The sequence below is a fragment of the Pygocentrus nattereri genome, chromosome 18, assembly GCF_015220715.1.
Source record: "Pygocentrus nattereri isolate fPygNat1 chromosome 18, fPygNat1.pri, whole genome shotgun sequence".
Taxonomy (NCBI): Eukaryota; Metazoa; Chordata; class Actinopteri; order Characiformes; family Serrasalmidae; genus Pygocentrus; species Pygocentrus nattereri.
The window spans coordinates 28,295,236-28,321,668 of record NC_051228.1 but is presented as its reverse complement, the minus strand read 5'-3'; the positions used below and the strand labels follow the sequence as shown (position 1 = coordinate 28,321,668).

The following is a 26,433-nucleotide window of genomic DNA, read 5'->3' as shown; positions in this document are numbered from 1 at the left end:
TGTTGCCAGTTTCAATAAGGAATTGAATGGAGCTAATTAGCTTGTTTGCACGTCTGAAAACAGGCTCACCTGATAGCAGTAAAACATGCCAAGTCACACCTCTGTGTGTTTCTGATTAGGATAAAACAAACTAACTTGTATTTGAAACATGATCCTGGCTCAGTGGTTCAAGTCTGAGAGATAGCACTCCCTGTACATCAAGGCTATGACGAACCCGACCTGAATCTGACTGATTAGTGAGTGACCAAGTGCCCTGACTACGTTCCTGCTGCATCCTGCACAACTGTTGGCCAGCAGTCTCTTACAGAAACACGCCTCAGTCCTCATGCCAGGGGAGATCAGCACTGACTCACACTCAAAAGTCCAATACTTTTAACTAGAAATGCCTGAGCAAGCCAGACATCATTTTAAACCGCTGCATCTTAAAGCCTCCACCACAGCCCCAATCGCAACCGCAGGGTGAAACTTTGCATGCTAGGATGACATGAACATCCAAAATCTTTTGACAGTTCTGTACCTTTAGGCTTTCATGTAAAGTGGCTCAGTTACATTTCCTCCCTTAAGACATCTGAAAATAAAATACTGAGGGGTGTAAAAAGTAAGACAGTGGATGGCGTTTGAGCAGCTACAGTTTTCCTCTGATTTCAGCTGTGTTTTTCTGAGTCATTTAGGAATTACAGCTGATAGATGATGGCATGTGTGAAGCACTTCGCATATCGGTATCAGGCTTGAGCTGATGAATTGTATGACAAATGGCAGTCATGTTGAAAAATGTAAACGTCTAAAAATATCCACAAAAAAGTCACATATTTAATCTGTATCATTTGTTCAAACTACAACAAGAACTATTCAATCATAAAAAGGCTGTCAATTGATTACTCAAAAAAAAAAAAAAAAAAAAAATCCCCTCTCAAAGAGCTGGCAATGTGAATTATAAAGCATATTGTAAAGTCTCCTACTGCTTTCTCTTACAGCAAGAAACAGAACAAACTCATTTATATGCATTTTTTTCTACAGAGTTGGGCTGCTCAAATGTGGTGTTTGATAAAGTGGTTGGATGTTGCGATGAGGATATACGAAGTGATACATTATGTAAAACAGCGTATCTCTGACTGAAAGTAGAACACGGACAGACATCTGTTGCTTTGTAAACAAATCTAAATATGTCGGAAAAAAACACAAAAGAATAATTATGCAAACTGCACAAAAAACTGCACTGTAAGGCTGCTAGAAAAAGTCAGCATTCCCTAAACAGCTTTTCTCTATGTGCCTGCAACAAATCAAAAACATATGAAGGATCTTCTTTGACATGTTACTGTGAAAAATGTATGCATGTATGCTTTACACATACAAGAAATATCAATGCTAGACCAGGAGTAATAATAAGAGATAATGCTCTGGTAAAGAAAAAATTCAAAACTGTTACAAACAGACATAGAGCATTTTGGAACAAATTTATTTCTTAAAAAGATCCTAATGGTGGTGCAAGTTTGTTGTAACATTTTACACACGATGCTGGAAGTGAGAGGACATCCCAAAGCCTTTTAACAGGCTAGCAGTTGAGGGTGGGATAGTTTTTGAGCAGTGCACATCTATGTTTTGTAATTGGCACTATGGCAGAATGGCTAAATCAATTACTCTGTAGACAGGAGACTCCCAGGAGGATGCCACTGAACACACTAAACACACTCCTGATGCTATAAATCTAATTGCATCACTCTTGTGCATGCAATGTGATCTATTCTGTATTTGCAGCCCTTAATGATGTGTTCATTGTGGAAACTCATATTGTGATGATAAAAACATGCTTAATCATGCTGCCCTATAAAAGAGCGTTTAACACATTTTTAAGGAGTTTTTACGATAAAGATTTTTTTTTAATCTCTGTTCTGCATAGTTTATTATTGCTCAGTTGAGTCTGTTTTATTTATGGCCCATTTCAAAACTGATGCCCTATTAACAAGGTAGCCTAATTTTGTAGCCAGAAACATGAGAATGGCACTTTGCCTGGATTATGCTGACTTCTCTGTGGTATGACTAACTATGCTATAACATGATCATTAAACAGTGACCAATTATGTCCAAGTGTGCACATACATGTACGCATATGTATATAAGCAGCGTCCACCTGCCAGCATTGATGTGTTGCAGCCAAGCCAGATCTCAGGATGTGTATCTATGCCTGAGAACAAGCAAGTGTGTGAGATGTGCTAAACCTCAAATGTGTGTATCTACATGTTAAAGTTTGTCTGAGCTTGAAGGTGACTGACTGCACCGGCTGATGTAACAGCACACCATGAATTTTAGGCTGGTGAAAAACGCTCATTTTAAATTTTCACTTCTTCTCACTTCTTGCCCAGGTGCTTGGCCACGTCAGAGCGGCGGAAGCCCTCCAGGTGGTAGAGGCGCCGGGCCAGGCGTCGTGCAGCCTCCTGGTCACCGCGATGGCCGTTGTTGAGCGTGTCAGCGTTCTCTTTCAGCGGCTCTGTGCTGCCCATGTCCGAGTCCCAGTCCGACAGCACGTCTTTCAACCCCTCATCGCTGCTACAGAAAAAGAGGGAGATAAAAGGGAAGTGCAATTACACTTCAGTCACATACGTCATATATTCTTTTGCATACAATGTTCCTTTAGTTCATTTCCAACATTAAAACAAAAACAAGGAAGTGAGAGTTAACTGTGGCCTTAACACCAGTGTCTACATCCTAAAGCTTATTACCTCAGCACCTACAGTACTATGCCTTTCCTACTATTGGAAACTGTGCAGTAGGAGTCTGATTTATAGACCTACTTATTTGCCTTTCTTACTGTGCAGAAGTCAAATGCTTTGGAACATTTAGTTCCCAGTCAAAATGGCTATTAAGTCCAAATCTTTTTGACAGCGTCAGGAAAAAAGCGGAAAACATACATTTAAAAGAAAATTACACATAAGCCTCAACAACTAAATATAAATGTCAAAGTGGTCAATGTTTAGTTGGTCCACTCTATGTGTTTATTACAGTTTCCATTCTTTTTGAGAAAACTGCTTTTAGTTTTTCAAAGAAATCTGCAGAGATGTTTTTCTGCCAAAGCTGGTTACATGTCCTGCTTCTCAAGATCCAAATGATCCTAAAAACATTCTGTGATGTTGAGGCCTGGATTCGTGAGTAGTCCCTTGTTATGAGAAACTCCAGCAGATTCTTTACTTGACCAGGAATTCTTCTTCTTTATTGTCCATACTCTATTTCTCCCTAGAACTCCCGTTTTGGAAACTTCTCTTTTTTCTTATTTCTCGTTGACTTTCTCCTTCCTTATGCAAGTGTAATGTTCATTAGATTATTATATTAGGCAAAATCTGCAACCAAAGCTTGATTACAGATCAAATTGGCTTATCATATCTTATATGGTGATTAATTAGACTAAGTATAATGACCATCAAATGAGCCAAAGCCAAATCCTTTGTAATCTATCCACTAGGCAATGCTTCAGAACCCAGCAGCCAACAGCACTGCACATGTAATACTGTGTCCACAGAACAGCACTGAGACGGATTTACGCAACATCTTATTCCCTGTTTAATAAGTTTACCAGCACTCCACCCAGTGAGGACAGTGCATCACCCTTTAGCACGATTCTCCCGGTATACACATACAGAGCCCTGATCAGGAGAGTGACGTTACACAATGCTAGCTGCACTTTTTATCATCAAAGACTTCCTGCTAACAGCAACAAAGGATGCCTTGGATGGCAAGATGTGACCGAAAGATACATAAAAAGCAGCTTAGAGAACTCGTTAAGAACGACTCCCACTGGCATAGCAATGAGAGGCGGCGCACAAGTGATTATGGCCGTCCACACAGTCATCTGAACGCGGCCCAATCCAATTCAGCCTCGCGCTGGCAGCGGATCAGAATGGCTAGCAAGCCTTAGATAATAAGAGGGGGAAAATGTCGAAGTCATTCCACAAGGGCAGACATGGAATGAGGTGATAATTATTCAGACAGAAATTTTGTCCTGGACCAAATAGCCATATATGACCATAATAAAGTGGAGTGAGGCGACGGTTATGGTGGCTGCGCTTACTGGCAATTTTAAGAGGTAAAACCCAACGACACTTTCATTTCCAGTCTGAAGGAAGTGTCTGAAAATTGAGGAAAGAGATCAGTGGAATAACTGCTAAAAAGCAGAAGGACAGGACTGCACATGAAAGCTTCAGCAATATGAATATGAATGGACTGATAATTCATGCTTTGCCCTCTAAAGAAACAGAGCCCGTTTCTTATTTGACTATTTGAGCATGTTTGGGCCTTTGAGGATGCTGACGCCATTGGACAGCACACTTATGGCAGAGAGGTTTAGTCACAAAGCTTAAACAACAGTGCCACCAGATGGCTGTCCAGGCAAACAGCTATAAACCTGTGAACGGATTAATGGATGATCTATTTCATTCTAAATCCAAAAAGCACTCAGGGTAAAAAGAAACACTCAAAAACAGCAGTAGCTGAAGAATCATAAGGGAACCTAGAAACAAATCAAGGATTCAAAAAGGCCTCAAGATATTACTCATAATAAATATATGACATTTAAATTGAATTCAGAAGTGGGAATATGAAATGCTCATGGGTGTGGAGAGAACCAGTACTTCTGCAAAGGGTATATTTGCATATCAGTGTGGATGAACCCGTTCTTCTATTTCAGTCTGAGGGCAACAACACGTCTCCAATATATGCAGCACTGCAGACACAACTAATCTCTCCAATGTGCCATGAATCATTCATCACATGGAAAACCGATAAACACATTAGGCTCTGCCTTACAGCCGAAAATACTCCTTACTTAATTACTTACAATAAAGGGGGGGGGGGGGGGGGGGGCAAATGTACACTTTTTCACCTCCTCCTTAAATCGACCTGCGTAGACATGTTTGGTGTGTGAGGTTTGCCTCTCTCCTTCTGTACTCCAGCTATGCAGATCATGTAGCCAATAAGTAATAGATGCTAATTTTCCCCCAGTATTTATTGAGCCCACACTTTGACTTTATTACAGCTTACATTATTTTTGGGAGGTTTGCTTTCAGTTTTTCAAAGAACTTCTCACAATCCAAATAACCCTGAACACATTCAATGACACTGAGGTGGCAAGTTCACTGTTATAAGAACATCAGCAGCTTTTTGTTTGATTTGCAAATTTTCTTCTCTGTTGTCTGTTCCCTTTTCTCGGTAATGGCTTCAGTGGTCCTCTCACCGTGGAAGGATGGGCAGAAACAGGTAGATTTTTTCAGATATGAAAAGTTGAGCTTGATTTTCTTCTACACTTAACCGACTTTCCTCTCCTAAAGATGAAAGCTTCAAGTTCTGCTCATCTAATGGGGACAGGTTTGGTGGTCTATCAGGTCTTGTACAGCTATAAGGAGACCCATTAAGTATTTTAACTTGTTTTAACATTTCTTTTTACTTATTTTTCCATTGACATTTCACTTCCTTATTAAGCGGATTATCTTACATCTAATCTCCTCAGAAATATGTCCTGAAAAATTAATGCATTGCATTGTAATTGCCATTCTGACTGAAAATAAATGAAAATGGTCTCTGACTAGACTGCTATCTATGCCTTGCTGACCAATATACATTGTATGGCCAATAGTAGCAGCCTGATTTCTGTCAGTATTTTTCTCAATTTTTTAATATAACAGTATGTCTTACAGAGTCAGAAACCACACAAGTCTGTTTGAGTTACTCAACTCAACTCAGAGGCAGGTGTGTGATGATATAGGTATGCAGTTTGCACTATGCTAGAAACTATAGGCATCTTGTGATTGTAAATTTCCATTATTTGTTATCTGCTGTTATTCATCTCATAGCTCCGCTGCACTAGTCTGATGATGTTTGGGGTAAGAGTACAACTGAGTAAATGTTAGTTTGGGCAAAACTAGTGCTTTAAGCTCTGTAGTGACCACATAAGGCCATAAGGCATTAGTAGTGAACCTATTAATGCTCTCTTAAGCACAAAGTGCGTAGACACAATCTTTCGAGGCGGTAACGTGGTGCTTGGCGACGAACGGTTAAGCAACTGCTCCTCTATGGGACGTGTATTAGATATGACCCCGGCTCCACCCACAGTGATGTTATACTTGGAAAGCTCCCCACCCCCCTCCCTACCCACCAGGTCTTTCTCTCTCGCAGTGGTCCTCAGGCTTAGACATTAGAGCTGTGTGAGGAGGATCTGACTGTGGTGAGTTAGGGGAACCTCTCTTCTGTTCTCATTCTGTGATTCATTCTGAAACATAAGCTGCCACACAGGCACTTAACACACACAACAACGGAACACACTGACCCCGGCAAAATAATGATGGCAGTGGTGGGGGGAACCCATCGGTTCCAGTTCCTGAAGTGCAGATGAATCATTACATGCAAATACACAGCAAAAAGCCACTCAAACATCAACTAACTCTTTATAATGAAAATGCATTACACCTGAACAATACACCAAAACCACAATTTTTGCAGAAAATTTTGCAAAATTTACTAATCTCAGAACTGAGATTACTTCATAATGATACGTTGAAATAAACAGGAAGGCTGGATGACATCAAACATGTCTAACCACACAAATATACCCAAAGGTGCTTTAAATGTGCTCACGGTATTGCATTACAGAGGTGCCAAAAGGGTTCTTTTGAGAGCTGCCATCAAACAACCACCTTTTGTTCCTTAGAAAAATGAATCAATGGTTGGTTCTTCAAAGAACAATTTAACAATTTAATCAACTGTATGTGCAAGCCAAGAACAATTTCAAAGCCTTTATTTAGGTATACATATTGCTTTTTCAACAATCTTCTAGATGTTCTTGACCATTTTCATTATTGCAACAACAGAGGTGAGTAAAGCCGGGCCTACGCTACATAATCTTCATCAATTTCAATCCAATTTGCCTCTTCTGACAAATGTGCACAATCGTAAGCGATTTGACAGGTGAACTCGGCTGGAAGCGACCCACAGTGCGGATGAACTGTTGGTATGAGTGGGGAGACAAGTCAATCTTTAGTCTTCAAATCATCCTTATAGTCTGTGATGTCAGCAACATAACCGAACAACTGATTCAGGCAAAAGCAAATGAAAGACCTTGGAAATGAACAAAAAGGCTAAGAGACAAGACTGCAGACCCTGTGCACGAGACCGCAGACACAGAGGAGCTGCTTGCAAATAAGATACAAATGAGCACCTTAATAATAATTATAATGTTTACAATGTATGGATACAGCCAAAATTTGGTAAACCATGTAATAAACATGGTAACATTATGGTGGACAATCTGAAATAAGTCACTGCGTTTTAGTTAAACAGGCTGCAGCTTCACCTGAAACTTCTTAGACTAACAGAGCAGCTCTGCTCTCCCACTGTGCTTTCAGGCTCTTATCATGTGATACAGCCCCTCTCCTGAGCAGAGCTTTTACACAATTACAATCAAGGCAGAACTGAGGCACGGCAGAACAAGGAGCAGACAGAGGACTTTTATCTCTCAAACAGGTGAAGGCTTAGAGAAGGAAAAAAATGCTCAATATCACAATTGCTTGTATGTTTGCATCACAAACTGTGTGGCTACGAACTGGAAGTTCATAAAAAAAGACTAAAGAAAGAGTTTATTTTCTTACTTCAGAAGGAGTTAGGCCTTGAAAACATTTACTGAATGACTCCCCCACATCTGAAACATATAAAGCAAAAAAAAAAGTTTTCCAAAGGTCTGTTACCAACTTCATTTGTCCAAAGTCTATGTGTTGACTCGAGCCGTGTAGTACTGAACACATGGTGAGGAAAAATGAGGAAAAACTGTCTTCAGCTTTAAATCTCATATTACCGGTAGCAGAGATTCGCATTCTCTTCACAGGTTTTTTCTGATAACCGGCATGTACACTATGATGTAATGACCCAGCACAGGATACCAGGTCATTTTAAGGTAAACACTGACTAAAAATGTCTGTTGTACTTCTGGTGTGTTTGTCAATATATCATAACGTATTCTGACATTTGTATCATGCAATGTACCATATCATGAAGTTGCTAATAATACTCCCATACACCATAGGTGCCAATGTTCTAGTACTTTCTGAGAACCTCTCGCAGAACTGATATCTTTGCACATTTTTGTACAACATAAAATGGTCACAACCTTTTCTGACTGGGAGAATTTCTTTATTCACCAAAGAGGATCTGAAAGAGGCTATTCAACTTCATCTGAGACTCACAACAACTACATTTCATGCAATACAATTAACTAGCCAAAGTAAGTTGTGGGAACAAACCAAAGTCCAGTGTGGGACTGCACTCATCTTTTTGAACAGTTGCTTATACAACATAATACAGCAGCTGAACACACCTAAAGGAGTGCAATGACTATCCAAAGACTGGCCATTACGGCTGTAGACTGACAGCAGAAAAGCACCAACTGTGCTCTCTCGTCCTCGGCAATGAGCGACAGAGGTGTTATTAGGATTCAAAATTCCGAAAACAGAATGCATCCCTCTTAACCAGTAACTCGGCCTGGACAATCTCTTTCATTAATCGCAACATATAAAAAGCTCTCTAACAGAACACCGCAACTTTTATTGTTTGTCCTGACCAATTTATTCTGTGTTCTAATGAATCTAGGCATTCAAGTGATCCAACAAAGGAAGAAATGTAAGCAAAATAATGCAGGCAAATCTTTAATCATGCCACATAAATGATTCACTGACATGTTTGTAATACAAACTCAATTCAAAAAAGTTGAGACAGTGTGTAAGTTGCTAATAAAAATAGAAAGCAGTGATAACCAAATGATGTCAAACTGAAATAACTATGGAAGTCCCTGAAGTTGTGGCATATGTTGCTCCAAAATGTGTTCTGTGTGCTATTTACTCACTGATACCACCATACTATGACTGACCCTGGCTTTTGAAGTTTACACTAGTTATAATCTGGATGGGTCAGTCATTTTTTCTTTGGTACAGAGAACAGAACGTTCATTACTTACACAAAAATCTCACAGATTGACTTGTCAGACCACAATACACATTTCCACTGTGCACCAGTCCATTTCAGTGGAGTCAAAGCACAGAGACGGCATCAGCATTTCTAGATGCTGTTGATACATGACTTCCACCGTGCAAAGTACTAGAACTCAACGATTTGGGGAAAATAGCTAATTGCGATTATTCATGTTCGTTTTGCAGTTGCGATTTAGACTGCGTTCATATCTATAAATTATAGTTCCGGTCTGGTTTTTTAGGCCAAGAAGACCAGACTTTCCTTTTGTCTTGACTTGAGGCATGTTACGTGCCTGGACAAGGGGGGTTTCTGGCCGGTGTTTGTTTCTCACTCTCACTCTCACATGTCTCCTCCCTATCTCCACTACAGGTTGTTTGTGGTGTCGGTCATCATTAGAGGATTGATTTTGGGGTTCTGGACAGGGTAGAGGGGCACGCTCATACATTTTACATCACCTAGCAGCCCAATGTATAGACACCTTAGATAAGGGGCGGGCGTCAACCCATGTATGTATGTTATAAATTTTTTCCCTTTTCTTTGTGCTGTTAGGTGAGGGATCCAATCAAAAAGCTGGGGTAGTTTTTGTTGGTTTTGATTAGTTCTTTCCTTTGGCACCGTCCGAGTCCAGAATTCTGTTCTTTTTGACAGCAAGCATATTTGCCTTTTTTCTTTTTGCCTGTAAATACTGTACATATATTTGTTATAGGGGTCTCACTCAAGTCATAGTCTGAGTGTACTTTAACCCCAATGTATAATAAATAAGATAAAAGAAACTAATCTATTTGTGTCTTGTCCCTTCCTGGTTCGTGCTGCAAGCCTCACATCTAAGCCACATGTTACTGGTCCCCTTATCCCCTAGGCTTTCCTGTGGGGTCATAACAAGGCATGACTCCTGAATGTAGTGTGCCAGACCACCAGTAAGTTCTGGCTGTGATGTCACATTACATGGAGGCATGATTGCCTCTGATTGGTTAAACTAATCTGCAGGTAGTTCACAAGCTCTGTGTTCTTGGGTTAAATTTCCCCACATAAAACTTGAGACAACTTTTTTTTTATGTAGGCTTTAATCAAAAACAAACTGCGGCTCTTGGGGTTTGAAATACGCACACTCTTATATTGCGATTTCAATATAAAAATGATTACTCTTTCAATCCTACAAAGTACAGTCTTAAATTGCATTTGTGAATACAGCGCCGGAAGGTAGCTAATAAGGTAAAACACCACATATCTTGTTTTTATACCATTTTCAAATATCGGTCAAAGTAGATCTATTATTTGTTGCTTTCTGTATTTATTTGCATTTTAACTACTGTCCAGCATTTTTTGGAATTGGGGTTGTATATTACAGGGTACATCGCAATCACAATATACAACTATAGCTATATAACTCAACCAGCCTTACCAGTTATATTACATGGGAGCCCAAAGGGGAACACAATATTTACATTAAGCTACAGTAAACAGATTCCTTTATGGGCCATTAGGGTCCTGCAAAGTGTTGTTTTTTTGTTCTTGGTCAATTCAAGCTGAAAGATCAATTCTAGAATTCTAAAATGTTTTTGCAAGTCAAAATAATCAATGCATTAAAAATGATGAGCATCATTCTAGAGTCACTCATTTGTAGCAGCCATTGGAACATTAAGTGAAAGTCAAAGCACTTGGAATATACAACCACACTAAACACTGGGGGTGCAGCAAATGATTAAGTAACCAGCCAGCCTGTATTTTTGATTAAGCCCTTAAACGCATAGTTTATCATTCAGTTATTAATCCTAAGGCTTAATATTCAGAAACTACTACTACTGCTGCTAAAAACTAATTCCTCAGTAACTACTATGTAAGGTATACAGTTATGAGAGTAAGGAATGGAAGTGTGGACCCACTGACAGGTCTTCAGAGTTTAACCAACTTTTCTAAAACCCTGCCATGTCACTGATAATGAGGCTGTTTTGCAATGATACTTCAATCCAGTGATGTCAACTATCACTGGAGCCCTACCACACATTGCAAAACCAGGGATAAAAAAACAGAGGCTAATGGCATCACAGAATGAGACAGCGGTCTCCTTAAAGCAGACACATCTAAGAAACGGCTGGGGATGATTGAACTTCCAAAGTCTGTTACTGCTCTTTGTGAGCGAGTGTTTGGGCCTGATTTCATGCTGTTAAGCTGTAACTAAAAAAACTTGACCATATTTCTCACATTTTGGCTACCAGGCCAACTACGACGCTGAAGCTTCAAAGTTTCAAAGCAGCTATAAATTATGCAAGAAGGAAAGGGTGACTGGACTTTTTTCAACATTTCTTACCGAACTCTATAAATTAAAGTTGGAAAGTAAAAAATATATGTAGTATAAATACAGGGTTGAAAGAAGAACCATTCAGGCTGCCCTTAAAATACCTCTGCATTCCTTAAGAAATGTCGGCTCTTCATTTACTTTGGATGTGAATGCGCAGTACAGGCACAGGAGAGTGAGTTAGCAGTGATTTTAAATAGAACACTACAATAGAGTGAGCCAGGGAGTGGACACACCCTGCCATTTTAAACTAAATAAACTATTACTGAGGTTCAACTGAAATGAGTATAAAAAAAGAGGTACAACTGCTTTAACAGCTCAAATCAAGTCAGAGAGCAACATTCCATGCAGCCGAAGGAAATATTATAAAAGTAATGCCTGCAATGATGTAACCCTTAAGAAAGATTGTTAGGAATATTATGTCCTATATGAGCAGTGTATTTAAGTGAGACAAAAACTGCAGTTTATTATATGGTCCTACACTTGTATCATACCATCACAGATCATCCACACAACTATCACACATTACTGTACGACTACTGTAAGTGCTACAGGAGTACAACAGGGAGTGAAAATATGCTATACATTATCAAAGAGGTATTTTACAGCGATATATTCACAATATTCACACCGCAAAGGCACCAAGCCTCAAACATCCACACGACAGATTTAAGCATAGTAATCATTAACAAATAACCGATCAAAAAGACTACACCCTTAAAAATATGGTTTTTAGGGATCTTTAGTAAAGGCAGTAGTTCTATTTAGAACCATTTCATGCTTATATGGTTCTTTGCATGGTGAAATTGCTGGGTCAGATAACAGGTTATATACAGTTCCATACAGAACCTTTATGAAAATGGCTATAAAGAGCACCAAAAAGGGTTCTACTGTTGTTATGATGTCAAGCTTGAATAGAATAGAATCGAATAAATCTCTTTGGTGCTACGTAGAACCATTTTCGAAAAGCTTCTAAACAGAACCATATACGACACGTTCTTCATCAGTCTGAAGAACCGATTCAGAATTCTAAACAGAATCTTTCCCAGAGAGCCAAACGTTAACAGTCACCTAGCAGCTGCCAACGCTTACTATAGTAAACCTAGCGTTAGTGTATCCACGTTACGTGTAGCACATACGCTGGGATTAAGGTTGGAAAGAAAGCTGAAAGAAAAGCGAAGAGCGGAATGTCAAGCATGCAGTGAGTGAAGTTGTAAAAAAAAAGTTCTGAGGAATTTCTGCGGAGATCTCGGCGTTTTTCGTGCTTCATTTCCATCTTTTTCTCTGAGATATCTCTACCATGTGAAATCGGAAAGACATCACTGCTTCACGTAGACCCTTTATCCTTTACCCGTAAAGGTTTCGCTAGTAGAAGCGAACAGCTCTAACAGCGGTGTGCAGGGTGTGCAGGCTAACACACACACACACACACACACACACAGCTGCTGCGAGCAGGAGCAGCAACAAGTTGCTTTGTTTACCCGCAAAACTCGGCGATCCACACGAAGTTAGTAGCCGTGCAGCCCAACTGCAACAAACGTGGCCTTCAAGCACTAAATCCAGACTAAAGAGCTGCATTTGGAGTGCATGTGGAAACCACTCCACACCATCACTCACACCGAGCGCGCTAAAATTCACTTTCTTGGAGCCGACACCGGCTCATCCCTTTGCGGAAAAAGAGGTGGCATTTCCCACAAAGCCTTGCATCCAGCCCAACGAAAAAACTGCACCTAGAGAGACAGGCGGAGTGACGAGGCTGGAGTTAGCTTCCTATTCGAATGTTCCCGTTCCACCTTAAACGGCTGAGGAGAAAGTAACTGCTGCTTCTTTTAAGGCGGAACGAGAAAACTCGAACAAACTGGGGAATAAGAAGCTGACTTCAGCTTCGTTGTTCTGTGAACTGGAAGAGAAGAAACGGAGCTTGACTTGCCTGCACAGTCAAAGAATCGCCCCAAAAAGCCCAGATGAGGCTCTGCCATGACACCAGCCCTTCAATGTGGGCTTGTTTTACACAAAAGGCCACTGACCCACCACCTGCCGCTTAGGCTACAAAGAAATGCTAAGTTACACAGCACGACTCAGAAAACGTTAAATACATAAACACTCACCCAGCAGACAAAGGTGAAAGTGAACGTAGCGAACACGCGAACTTCATCTACGCTAGGTGTAGCACATTAGCTGCACGGCAAGCTGAAAAGCTGGAGGAAAATTAAAAATGTAAACTGCTGAACTTTCATTTCGAAGTGTTTTTCGAGCTTCGACTTTTTCCCTGCGAGAACTCTAACATCTGAAATACATGACTGCTCTGACAGTGACTTAAAGGAGAATCCAACCGAATTTTCTACATGTCTGCATGATTCAACGCCGGAGGTGTACACCAGGTCACGCTGAGAGGTCTGAGGTGAAATGGAGCATTCTAGAGAAACATCGCCTCTGATTTGCTTTACAGTGGTGGTGATGGGAACCAGGGGTCGTGATACGTACCTGTGTCTTCTGTGCTTTTAAGTGCAATATTGATAATCGTGGTAAATCTGGAAAAAAAAGGTTTCTTTGGGAACTAATTTGTCTGCATGTGCCTCTCCACCTTAAAATTATAGTTTTAAAAACTGGAAACATCTGAAATCATTTCATGTAATCATTTTCTGTGGGGTAGCCTTTAAAACCATAAACACTTCAGACGCCTGGTTCTTATCACCACCACTGAGACCACGACTCTAGAATGGAGCATTTCACATCAAACCACTCTGAATGACTGTTTACATCTGTTTACACTGAATAATGAAGACATTGTGAAAAATTCTGCTTTAAGGACTGTCCAACAGCCCCATTTGACACTCTGTGTCTTTTTAAAGCAATACCATGACATTAGGCATCATTTCACAAGAAAAAAAATGACATTTCATCCAGAGCCAAACCTTTAGCTTTAAAAAAAACCTCCTACAAACAAAGCAAAGCAAAAAGTCTTGTAAGATGTCAAAGCAGCTTTTCCTCACCTTAACCTAAACACCATGAAGGCTCCTTGTAATCGCACTGACAGGAACGTCCAATACCAGTGGCTGAGGAGTTCATACAGGAAGAATGTGGTGAGCTCACAGCTCGATGGCCAGGCGAAACCCAGGAGGATGAGAAAGCAGTGTTTAGGGATGTGGTTCTATAGAGCTCTTATCTTAGGTGTAGCGACTTTAAATGTTGCTTCCCTTCCATCATCACAGACAGACCACACTTATACACACTAGTGTATTTTCTGGAGGCTGGAAGGGAGTGTCCAGGCAGATGCTTGAACATTTCCCAGGAATGACTCCCTCCCCTTCTCAGTAGCCTTGGGAAGTGTCCAGCAGGCTCTCAAAGTCTGTGTTTCCCAACCCTGGTCATGGACTGCACCACACACTGCACATTTTAGTGTTCGTGCTGCTCTTACACACCCACAATGTGTTTTAACAGAAATGCTATGTAGGGCTGTCACAACTACCTGAGTGTTCTCCTGAGTGTTCTGATTATGTTTTTATGAACTGAGCAATAACAAAGCAAACATCTAGAATCATAAAATAAAAACAACTTCTAAGACTGAATTTTGGAGGTGTGGAAAAGTATCTTAATTTTTCCTGAAGCTGAAAAATAAATGACTTGTATTTAATGGCTGGTCTGAGTGGACATTAAATAACAAGGGGGCTCTGACTTCTGCACAGTAGCGTATGGGGCAATGCATGTATTATGTGATCAAAATGTAGGGAAGACCAGTAGGTGAATATAAAACATCTACTGTCACCATGCAAACTGCTAATTAATCCTTGCCAATTTTAATCAATTCATTTTTTATGGAGCTTAATCCAGTTATCCTGACCATCATGTTAAGTGATGTTCAGGCAAAATCACATAAGCAGAGGCCTGTAAACAAGCTCCTGCTAAATATTACACATGATTACACAGTGTATAAAAAAAAAGACAACATGTCAAAAATACCTTCAGCCTATATTCGGATCCGAAACACCTACCGTGTTACACAGAGGAAATGAACAAGCTGCACTAAAGACGTGTCACTCTGACTAACTAAACCTTATTAATACTGCATTGAATTGATTTGCTGGGATGGCCCACATTCTTCTGTGATCACACTCACAATGAGGGGCTCTTTTTGTATAGAAGTGTTCTTGTCAAAATGTTGGAGATTAAAGTGATAGTATAACACAATCAGACAAAGGCAGTACTATGACACCGAGCTCAAAGTTGAAAATGTGCTTGTCCTTCATTTCTTGTCATCTTTTCTCAATATTTGTACTAAGAATGAACAATAATCGCACATGATCATTTCCATATGGACTGGGAGATCATTTAAGGTGGAGCTCTTTAGAGTGGTCCACCTCATCCTGAAAGAATGTGAGAATAAAATCATTTAGGTTACGCTCCTGGTTCTGGTTTTGCTTCCATGGCTCAATATTGACATTCTTTTCGTTCATGTCCTCTGACACTTCTTTCAGTGGAAGTGACCAAAACACGGAAGTCATTCTTTCAGTATGACATGCCACTGCCCTAACCCAAGTCCAGATACCTTTCAGTTCTTGAAATAAAAGAAAACGCCCAAAAGCTGAACCACTTTTCCACACCACTGAATTGGCTGAGGTGCTTTGAAAGGTGCTCCCTGTAATTGTTTGCATCATATTTGCAATTTACAGTAAATTTAAATTCCATGCCAGAAGTTTGTGTAGTCTATGTGAAACCAGGAAGGAACATAATGTGGGCTTGTGGTAAAAGCTGCAAAACAACATGTCTCCTTGCCAAATGAGGTCCAATTAGATTGAGTACTGAGGAAACAACCTCAGTCACGCCCAACAGCTGGATTATAAAAACCACAACAAGAATATTTGAAGAATATTTGCCTAAAACTCTACAGCCAAGTTCTCACCTACTTCTTCTTCACATGCATGTACTGGAAAAGCAGCCTGATAACAACTTAATAAGTCAATCAATGCATTCAGGTTTATGCTTGGCAGCACTTTAAATCAGTGGTAAGTGAAATCTCAAATCCGCCCTCTCTTGTGCTTAACTTTCCATTAGACACAGCAATGACTGAAAGAGGCCCCTCCTCTGAACTGCCTGTTAATCTGATAAGGTTACTGCAATGTTTCGGCTAAAAAACAAACATGTACGTTCTCTTTAGAAACCACTTGAGAGACACCTAATTTTTAAAGTGCTCTGTCTGTGTTTCCCAACCATTAATAAGACTTGATCTGTGCTTTGCCAGTCAGATTGACATTCATCACCAGGGCATACAGTAGTGTCTGACTTGTTCATCTAGGGTTGGATCGCTCTGGGGGAAGCCATAGTTCATTATCATTCATCTAACTTGCGGACTCTTAAAATGATGTCAGCATTTGAAGAAATGTGCAGACAAATATATGAGAAAACCTCTTCTAAGTATGCAAAGTGACTTTATACCTATATTGTGCAGTACTTTGCAAATATCAGAGGCCACCTTTCATTTATTTAATTTCCAGTTAAAACAGCCATTAAGTACAAGTCAGTCATTTTTCAGCATAAGGAAGAAAACTCAAATATATACTGTTGCTGTCAGACAAAAACCTTGTATCTCTAAAATGGTAAAAAATCTCTAAAAATCTCTAAAATGGTAACTTTCCAGGAGAAGGAAAGAACATCGTTATGTTTCAATGTAACATAATGTGTAAATATTTAAGTCTAAGCAATGTTGGAACGTTTCTTTTGATTCATGCATCATGAAACTTTCACACACTGTAAAGGAGAGCTGGTGATCTTAAAATATGTAGAAAAACTAAAATGCTGTTTACATGATGGTGACAGATTTGGTGGCCTACCAGGTCTTGCATGGCTGCTAGGAGTCACGTTTTCTTTTAAATCACTGTCTGAACCCCAGTTTTCCTGATTTAACTTAATTCCTATTTTCCCCTTACTTATGAAAGCATCTTCTATCTAATCTCCTCAAAAACATCTCCTGAAAAATGAATAACTTGTACTTAATGCCTGTCTTGCGTCAAAATTCTTGAATAAGTTAAGGCCATTACCCAGGGTAGCTGTTTCTAAGTGAAAGGTTGGCAGAATTGAAACAGACTTCAAAAAAAAAAACACCTCAAAATTAAAAATTAATAAATGAGACATAATCTTTATGATATTAAGATTCACTAATTGCAGCCCATTTCTGGGGCTTGGAAAAACGAACTGCTCTTTTACTCAGAACAATTAAGCAATATCAGTGGTGTTGGTATGGCGTTGTAGGTCTATGCGGTAAGGCACCATACTTGTCACAGAGTTCCCTAAAATAACATGCTTCCTCATCAACTAAAACAGAGCTAAACACACAGCCGAAGCAGGATGGAAGTGCAGGCAGTATTCAAGTGTGCAGTAATTAGCTGCTAATAACTAAGAACTCATGTGAAGTAACTAGCACCTCTTGTTTTTGAAAAACCATGACTTGCAGCTTATTATAACACACTTATGCAATAACTTCAAGCACAAACTTTGCATACACTTTCTTTATGTAACAGGAAGAAGTGTGAATGTTTTAACATCAAAGCCCGCTAACATGGTTGGCTTTGATGCTTATTAACTGTGTAACTGATGTGTTAGCCTCCCCATCCATTCGCTGCTCCTTCACATCCCTCTCTCTGTCTCAGGACTGAAACAGTACCGAACCTACAGAGTCTGCGCACAGAAAGATAAATAGCAACAGAAATCAACAACGTCTCACTGCTTGGACCTACATGTGCTACCATAACAGATCCACTAGCCAAGCTCTGACAGTGCTTTGTGGCACATTATAGAATCCCTGCTGAAACACAAAAGGCTCAGCACGCCTTGTGCCTGGGTCTTTTTGCTCCTCAAGGATAACTAGACCTGTTTTGTCTTTAGTGGTCATTCATCATGAGGTGAAGTGCTGGCCGTGAAGCAGTCGGCCTTGAGGGGGAGTGGGAGGCTGCGGAGCAATGACTCAGACCCACATTACAGCCCTCTCCTTCAGCCAAAAGAGCACACTCTGGGGGCTAGCTAAGGTGAAGAGGGGGAGAGAAGCTCCAAAGAGATACACTCTCAGTTTTGTTTTTGTTCCTTGTCGGTACATGGGGTCATAGATATGTTACCTCACATATAAAACTACATGTGTACCATATGTTTTCTATTGATCTACTATATGTAACTATCTATATGTAATAAAACCTTTCTAAGTATAACCCTAACAATGCAAGTCAGAGACCACCATTCATTTATTTAATTTCTAGGCAAAACAGACATCAAGTACACCTTATTCATTTTTCAGGAGAGAAGATTAAATATAGAATAATCCACTTGTATAAAGAAGGAGAAAGTGAAAGGTAAATAAGTAAATCAGCAGAAGTTTCCAAAACATGAGTTCAAAAAATGACTGAAAGTACAGAGGAAATGGGACCTGTCGCCATCAGATAAACAGCACTCTCAGAGAAAACTAAGCTCCACTCTTGCTACAGATCTGAAAAAACCCACAGGTGTTTCTGTCCATCCTTCCACTGTGTGAAGACAACTCAACACTATGGGCCTGAAAAGATATGCAATTACATGGAAAAGTTTGAACATCCCAGGTCATTTTTGTCACGCTCTTCTCTTTGCACATTTTAGTGCACAGTGAGGCCTCCTTCACCTATATCTTCCAAAGTTTTCTCTTAAAGTTGTTCTTGAGAAAGGTTCTAAAAAAAGTCTACGTCAGATTGATGTTGTGTCCTTAAACCACCGAATATTTGAGTGTGTGTAGATTCTGTTTTTACCTAAGAACAACTCTCAAATAAGAAAACACTGGTTAATGTCAGAACCTTTGTGAAAACTGTGTAAATGTCTTCCTAAGAACGGTTGGTGAATGATTCCCAATCTCTATTTGCTAAGTTTGACATACTGAAAAAAATATATAAAATATAAAATGTGCCACAACTTTCGACACATTTTCCTAATGTGTTAAATTCAGCAAGTAAAAAGGTATTGTGTGTTAAAATGTGCGTTTGTTTCCTGTAGAGGACGTACACTTATTTTAACTTGAATGTCATTTAATTAGGGGTGAATATGTCTGAATATGACTATAGCTGTCAAGCAGATTTCTTAGAAAAACTGAAAGCAAGTCTACTGCAAAGAACAGAAGCTGTAACAAAGGCAAAGTGTGGACACACTAAATACTGTGGTTTTATATAACATTAAGCTGATGGAGTGTGAGTGTGTAATGATGGGGAGCGATGTTGAGGTGAACGCACGTGCGGAGACAAGTAAGATTTATTATGGGCAAATCCAAAATCAGGGTCGAGACAATCCAGGGTCATAGAGCCAACGCGAATAGCTCGGGGTCCAGACATGATAAACAACACAGAACCTCAAGCAAGAACCAAACACAAGAACACATCAAAGACCTGCAACCAGACAGGGGAAAACACAGGGCTTAAATACCTGAGGGTGAACAAGGGACAGGTGGAAACATGTGGAGACAATCAGGGGTGAAGTCACAAAACAAGAGGGCAGGACTGAAAACCAAAACAAAGCACATGGACAGGACTGCGAGGGGCCAATCGCTTAACGGCCATTCTGAGTAATGAAATAAAAGAGGAGTTTACACGATACTATATATATATACCTATTTGGCCACTGAAGCCAGATTCTGAATTCTGAAAATAAGCAAAAGCACACACACACACATACACACACACACACACACACACACACACACACACACACACACACACACACACACACACACACACTCCCTGGTACTGCTTGGTGAACTGCTCTCCTCCTTGCCTGCGGGATCAGGCTCGGGTCAGGAGATAAACATGGGACGAGCTGATTACTCCCAGCTCCAGCAGCCCCGACACAGGCCCCTGCAGCACGGCATCAGCTGTCAGCCCGATGACTCAGCAATGCCCTCACAACTCCAGCTCACACTCCTCACTGAGAGATCCGCAGTGAATCCATTTTCAGAACACTGTGGAAAAGGCCTGGGCATTAAAGGCATAGCCATAAATGTCTTTTCTTTCTTCAATATTCAATGTATTTTGAAGATTTTAGATATTTTCAGTAAAAAGATGTATTATTTGAACACATAACTGCTGCACTACGCTGGATAGTGATGTGCAGCTTTTTCACTCACAACTTCAGCTCATTCACTCACAGCAGCCCAAGCAAAGTTTTTAAATAAATGTATCAAAACAAGGCCAGGGTGACGTGAAATTTGGAATTACTGATTGCATTGTTGCAAGTTCATGGCTCTTTCATTGCTTTAAGTGACATACAAAAAAGTAGCATGTGTGTTTATAGCGCCCCCTGCTGGAGAAACATCATACTACTACGTGTGCTGAAGTAAAAGAGTACAAAGCCATGTCCAAATAAATGAGTGAAAAAGCCATGTGCTTTCTGTCATTATACTGAAGGCACTCCGGAATTCAACTGTAGATGCCTGTGGGAAACCATTAAGTGTTATATTTTCATAATTCTACAACTCATCTCAAGTATTGGGACACAGCTGTTAGGCTAAGAATTTTCCTCAGACTTACACTCCCCGTAAGTCTCCCCGTAAGAAATCCCCGGCAGACACAGTGGGGAAGCTTAACAGCTTATAAATGCCCTGTAAAAATTCTTAGTTTTACCAGTAAAAAGGAATACAATATTAAATGTACATGTAACTTAATATTTAGCAGTCTGTTTAAATTTTAATTAAACTTTAATTCTTCTTCTAGTTCTCCGTTATTTTTCCCAACAATGCGATAATCACATCTCTGAGGCAGTGTCACTGACTCGTAGTCAACGTCAATATCTGATTACATCACCCTATTGCCGAGGCCTGTTCAGAAGGGGATACTGTGACAAAAATTGTGTAATTGCTTTAGTTTTCTTAAATTAGAATCCTTTTGGTTTTTTCAAAGTTGACTTGAAATTGAGTTTTATGAAACATTTTGTCCTGTTTGCACTTTGTGGCACTGATGAGTGCACCGGCGTCTTTGCACTGCGTATAAGTATGTGTAGTATATGTAATTAGTTATATTTATCTATATTTATTGATTTTCCTCTACTATCAACATAAAAATCTCCAGCAGGCTGGATTGTTGGAGCCTGTTTGAAGAAGTAGAGATGTTTCTCAGTATTCTGTAGGGTTGGGCAGGATATCCACTCCCTCATCTCGCAGTGTGTAAACAGCTGCTGCTTCACCCTCCCTCCCTCTGCTCATTACTGACCTCTAGTTGCACACAAGCTCACACACACTCACAAACACACACACACACACACACACACACACACACACACACACACCCCAAATGTTCTTACTTTAGAACACACAAATAGCAAAGCTAATGAGTTATACATATCCAGAAAACCACACCATAAACTAAAAACTGTTTCCTTGTCTCATCATTCAATCTAAGAATTCTCCTCACCACAAACCCCTGGTCATTTGAAGAGCAGCAAATGGCCTCAGGAACCATTCTGTTTCCATTATCATGACCATATATGAATTTACTGCTCTTTATATAGAACAAACACAGCGAGCATAAAAATCAGGCTGCTTTTCTGAATTTTAACATCATGTGTACTTTTGATATTTAAACTGCAGTGATTTAAAGGGCCCATATTCTACATTTCTTCTGTTTGATTTTTTCCACGTATGATATTTATGTGGTTTTATATACCAAAACTATTCTAATTCATTCTTAAATGAACTTTTTTTCCAACTTTATTCTTTACAGTTAATGTCACTGTACTTTTAACACCGTTTGCACTCTTTTTGTGCCATCACGAACAAGGTAGTTCAGACTCAAATACAGATTAAATTGTTACATTTTAACTAAAAGTCTGAGAGACATCAGGAAACACACATTTCAGCCACTCCATTCAGACGTCTTGGTCCTATTGAAGACTGCAATGATTTGTTTGCATCCTGACAGCCAGGAACAGCACTATGTTTAATCGATTTCCCCATCATCTTCCACTCCAGTACAGGTGCTCCGGGCTGTCTGCAGGAATAACACTTCTTATCCAGTTTATTTTCTGAAGTGATCACTTTTTGAGGTTATGGTAGAAACATCTCATTTGGAAAGGAAGTTGGAAGCTTTGGGTGTTCATTTTAAAAGTAGGCACACTTACTTTTACATTTCATTTTCTCTTTATGACGGCAAACGCTGGCGAACAGGCAAAAGCTCTAATACTAAAAGACAGACTTCAATTTCAAGTCTTTGCAGGACATAATGTAACACTGTAACTTGCAAAGTAAAGAATATGTTAGCGGCAAGACCGGTACAAGCTTAAAATGTCTGTATTTACACTAGACATCAAAATCCAATCCAACTACACTAACACTAACGTATTTTGGTGAAAATACCAAGGTCGCTAGCAGAAATGAGCATTTTTCATTGTTTCTTTGTTACACTTCAGTGAATTAATACATTTCTACATACATTATTGGTTTGTTATAGCATTCACTTTATGATTCTGGCTCAGTTTTAAAAAAGTACAAAGCTTAAATGAAATGACTTTATTATAAGTGTTTAGAGTTTAACCAGAATCCTCAGACTGAAGGGTTTCTGCTAACAGATCTATTCTGTCGGCACACAAGCATTCGAGCATCCCAATAATGAGGATTATCTGCGTTTGTATTTATCCTCACATTTCTATCATGTTAGAATGTTAGCATTTAAGATATTGTCCTGTTTACCAGAAGGTCTGTCTATAAGTCACTCAAAGCACATGGGCGGTAGGAATAACATGGATTACTTCAACGTGAACCAGAGGGCAAAACTGCTGTAGGATATATGTACATGTGCTCATGGTTGTGACATCAAAAACTATTATGAGACAGGCTGATGTTGCGGAATAGTGCCATATCGTCATTATTGGATCAAAACTTGGATTTTTTTCATTCTTTCATTCCTTATATTAATTTAACTTCTTTTAAAAATGCTAGCTTCCCTTAGCTTTCTTGTAAACTTCATGACCAATGGACCACTAGAAATGGCCCAAGCATACAGTAAAGCAAAATGTGGAAATATTTTTTGAAGCTTTTGGAGGTTTTGTTCCCAACAGTGATGACATATGGACTGTATAGACTGAGGAGTAAAAATTGCGCTTTAAAATGGTGAAAAAAAACGCGGAAACTGTGTTTACACAGCACATCAATGTCATTTCTAAGAAGGAAGGAAAATTCAGTTCCGTCATAGGGGGTCTTTAATGAGTGAGCTCAGAAAGCCAGCAGGCATGGCGGAGGAGCAGACTGAGGCAGGCAGGCGGTTGTCTGGCAGTTGGCCGGCTGTGCTGAGTCACACCTCTGGCAATGATGGGGGTTGAGAGCGGCCCAGGATCTACTCTCAGGGGCCAGGAAGTGACAGCATTCTCAGCACAAGCTGAGAGGCCAGGGGACCCGAGACACAGGTCTCCGTCACATGACATCAGCACACATCAGCGCGCCACCTGGTACACACACATAAACACACACTGTTTACTGTGCGCTGTCTAGCCATGCAGGAGTAACGTGTAATAAATAAGGCACAAACAAAAAGCGGGCTGCTGACATTGTTTCTTATGCAGAAGCGGATCAGATTATTCATCTTTTTAAAACTGCAATAGATGCGATTTATCAAATATGTATTCAAGAACAGTCCTTACCGAGATCATGCCTGAGACATTACCCCTTTAAACTCATTCAAACAAGCAGCTATTTCTCCCTTTTAATCTGCTCTTCTCCTGCTACGACACAATATCTTGTGAATTACTTTGATATAGAGAGCGTGAAGCTGAAGGTTTGTAGACGTTATTGTTTGTATTGTTTTGAGCAAGTAAATATACGAAAAGGAGTGTACTTTACCCAAAAAATCAATAAATACCTAGCGATTACTCTGCCCATGTTCACTCAGGAACTACCACAGTGCATCCAACAATAAAGGAAACATGGTGCTTATTTCACACAGCGATAGAATGTTTTCACAAGAAGCACACAGAAAACTCCTCCATTTTTGTTGTTTTTGCATTGGTTAACATTTGAAAATGCCAGCTGGGTTAAAATTTACACAGTAAACAGATCAATAAAATTGAACTAAAAAAACTCAAAAGTTGTTAGATTAACTTATATTGAAATTTAGGAATGTTTTTCCTTTCCTGTACAGTTAACTTTCCTAAAGATATGATTTGTGCCAATATCCACAGCCAACAGTACATGTACAGAACTGAGGTGTCCTTGAGCAAAGCACCTAACCCCCAACTGTTCCCTGGGCGCTGCGGATAGGGCCGCCCACCACTCTGGGCAAGTGTGCTCACTGCCCCCTAGTGTGTGTATGTGGTGTTTCACTTCACAGATGGGTTAAATGCGGAGGTGAAATGTCCCCGATGTGGGACTAATAAGGGTCACTTAATCTTAATCAAATATCAGTGATATGACTGTGAAAGCTAACAACTGTGAAACATAACTATCAGCAGTTGTTAACGGAGAACAGGCAATTATGTAATAATTATGACAGCCCTACTGAGGAATTAAAGTGTGTATATGGAACTCAGGTTTAACATTTGTCTAATTGCTGTATGATTAGGGCTAGTCCAACATATTCGTTGGCCAATAACATCAAATATCAAAAAGCTGCAGATTTATCTGCAAAAATACTGCCATCAACAATTGGCTACTTTTTTACGGTCAAGGCATCGCTGAGATTCGAACTCGTAACCATTGACAACAGGCAATGTTAGAAGGTTATAATACTGAGGAACCCAATGTAAGCTCAACGTATCCAACACATACCCTGTAAAACTATATGACAGCAATACAAGCTGAACTGGTGAATTTAAAAACAAAACACCATAATGCTTAGGATAACAAAAACATATAAAGCATATCCAAACTTAATATTTACAAAAAAATTACAGGTCACAACAGAACCATTTATGAAAATAAATAATGAAAAATTCAGAAAAATAAACAGAAACCAAAACGAATTCTGCTGCAATACATCCATTCATCAATTTTCTCCCTCAGGGTCGCGGGGGGGTGCTGGAGCCTATCCCAGCGGTCATGGGGCGGAAAGCAGGATACACACTGGACAGGTCACAAGTCCATCGCAGGGCAGACAGACATACACAATCACACCTAGGTGCAATTTAGCATGTCCAATTGGCCTGACTGCATGTCTTTGGACTGTGGGAGGAAACTGGAGAACCCGGAGGAAACCCACGCAGACACAAGGAGAACATGCAAACTCCACACAGAGAGGACCCCGGTCACCCGGCTGGGGAATCAAACCCAGGCCCAAGCTATATCGACCAATAATATTGCTTTTTAGAATTTTTAGCCCCTTAAAATCAGTATTGGTATCAGTCACAAAATTTTAAGTCATATAATTGATGTCATAAAAAATTTAATATTGCATTTAATGTTTATATTTCTGTTGAATTTCTATATTGGAGATATATTGTGGTATAAAAACATACCATTTTGTGAAATTTCAGAATAACTCCTTATTTATGTTATTCATCTTTTTCTCTCTCCTCTTAAATATATGCTAAAATTGCTACACCGTAAAGTATCATACAACACCATGAATAATGAATTCAGGAGTTCATTTATGCAGTTTGAAAGCTTCAAAACTCTTGGATTGCCCGCTGAAGCAGGGGATTTGCATGTTAGAGGGAGGACTGAGGCAGGCAATTTACTGCCATCAATTTCAGATGATGAGGAATGAAATTACTCTGCCACACGGCACAGTAAACGATCAATCTTCAGCAAATATGACAGATGCTCTCTCCCCTGGTGTACTGACAAATACTGATGTACACAGTGCTCTAGAGGCCCATTTTCTCTGATGTCATCTGCAGGAGAACTTCGCATTTTGCCACATGGAGCTTCCTGTCATTCCTACTGAATGTGCTGCAAAGACAAACTTCAGCTAAGTGTACGGGAGCAGGTTCGCTTAATCTGGTTGAGCTGAAAGCGTTTTCGTGGCTGTAATACACCACATATTAATCACACGGCTTGGATCAGAATAATAAGATGAATTATTATGCAAGCTGCTGGCTGGTAAAGAACAACTTCTTTGGTAGCTTCTATTTCTCTTGTACACAGAAAGCCTGACATCTTGTTTTTGTTTAATATCTGCATCTAATCTGCCTTTTAGATTAAGAACCACTCCGTT

General features: G+C 39.8%; 1 protein-coding gene across 7 annotated transcripts in view; it reads right to left on the bottom strand.

The window, feature by feature from the left end:
• Window positions 1-26,433, bottom strand: part of psd3l (pleckstrin and Sec7 domain containing 3, like) — a 169,894-nt gene that overhangs the window by 89,211 nt on the left and 54,250 nt on the right. For 3 of the 7 annotated variants that reach the window (XM_017697285.2, XM_037547380.1, XM_037547381.1), the window contains one exon: window positions 2,350-2,544. In XM_017697285.2, coding sequence (XP_017552774.2) covers window positions 2,350-2,544 — 195 coding nt within the window. Of the gene's footprint in view, window positions 1-2,349; window positions 2,545-14,289; window positions 14,481-26,433 lie in introns of those variants that run through there. The other 4 variants (XM_017697286.2, XM_037547382.1, XM_037547384.1 and 1 more) reach the window with 3 other exon arrangements.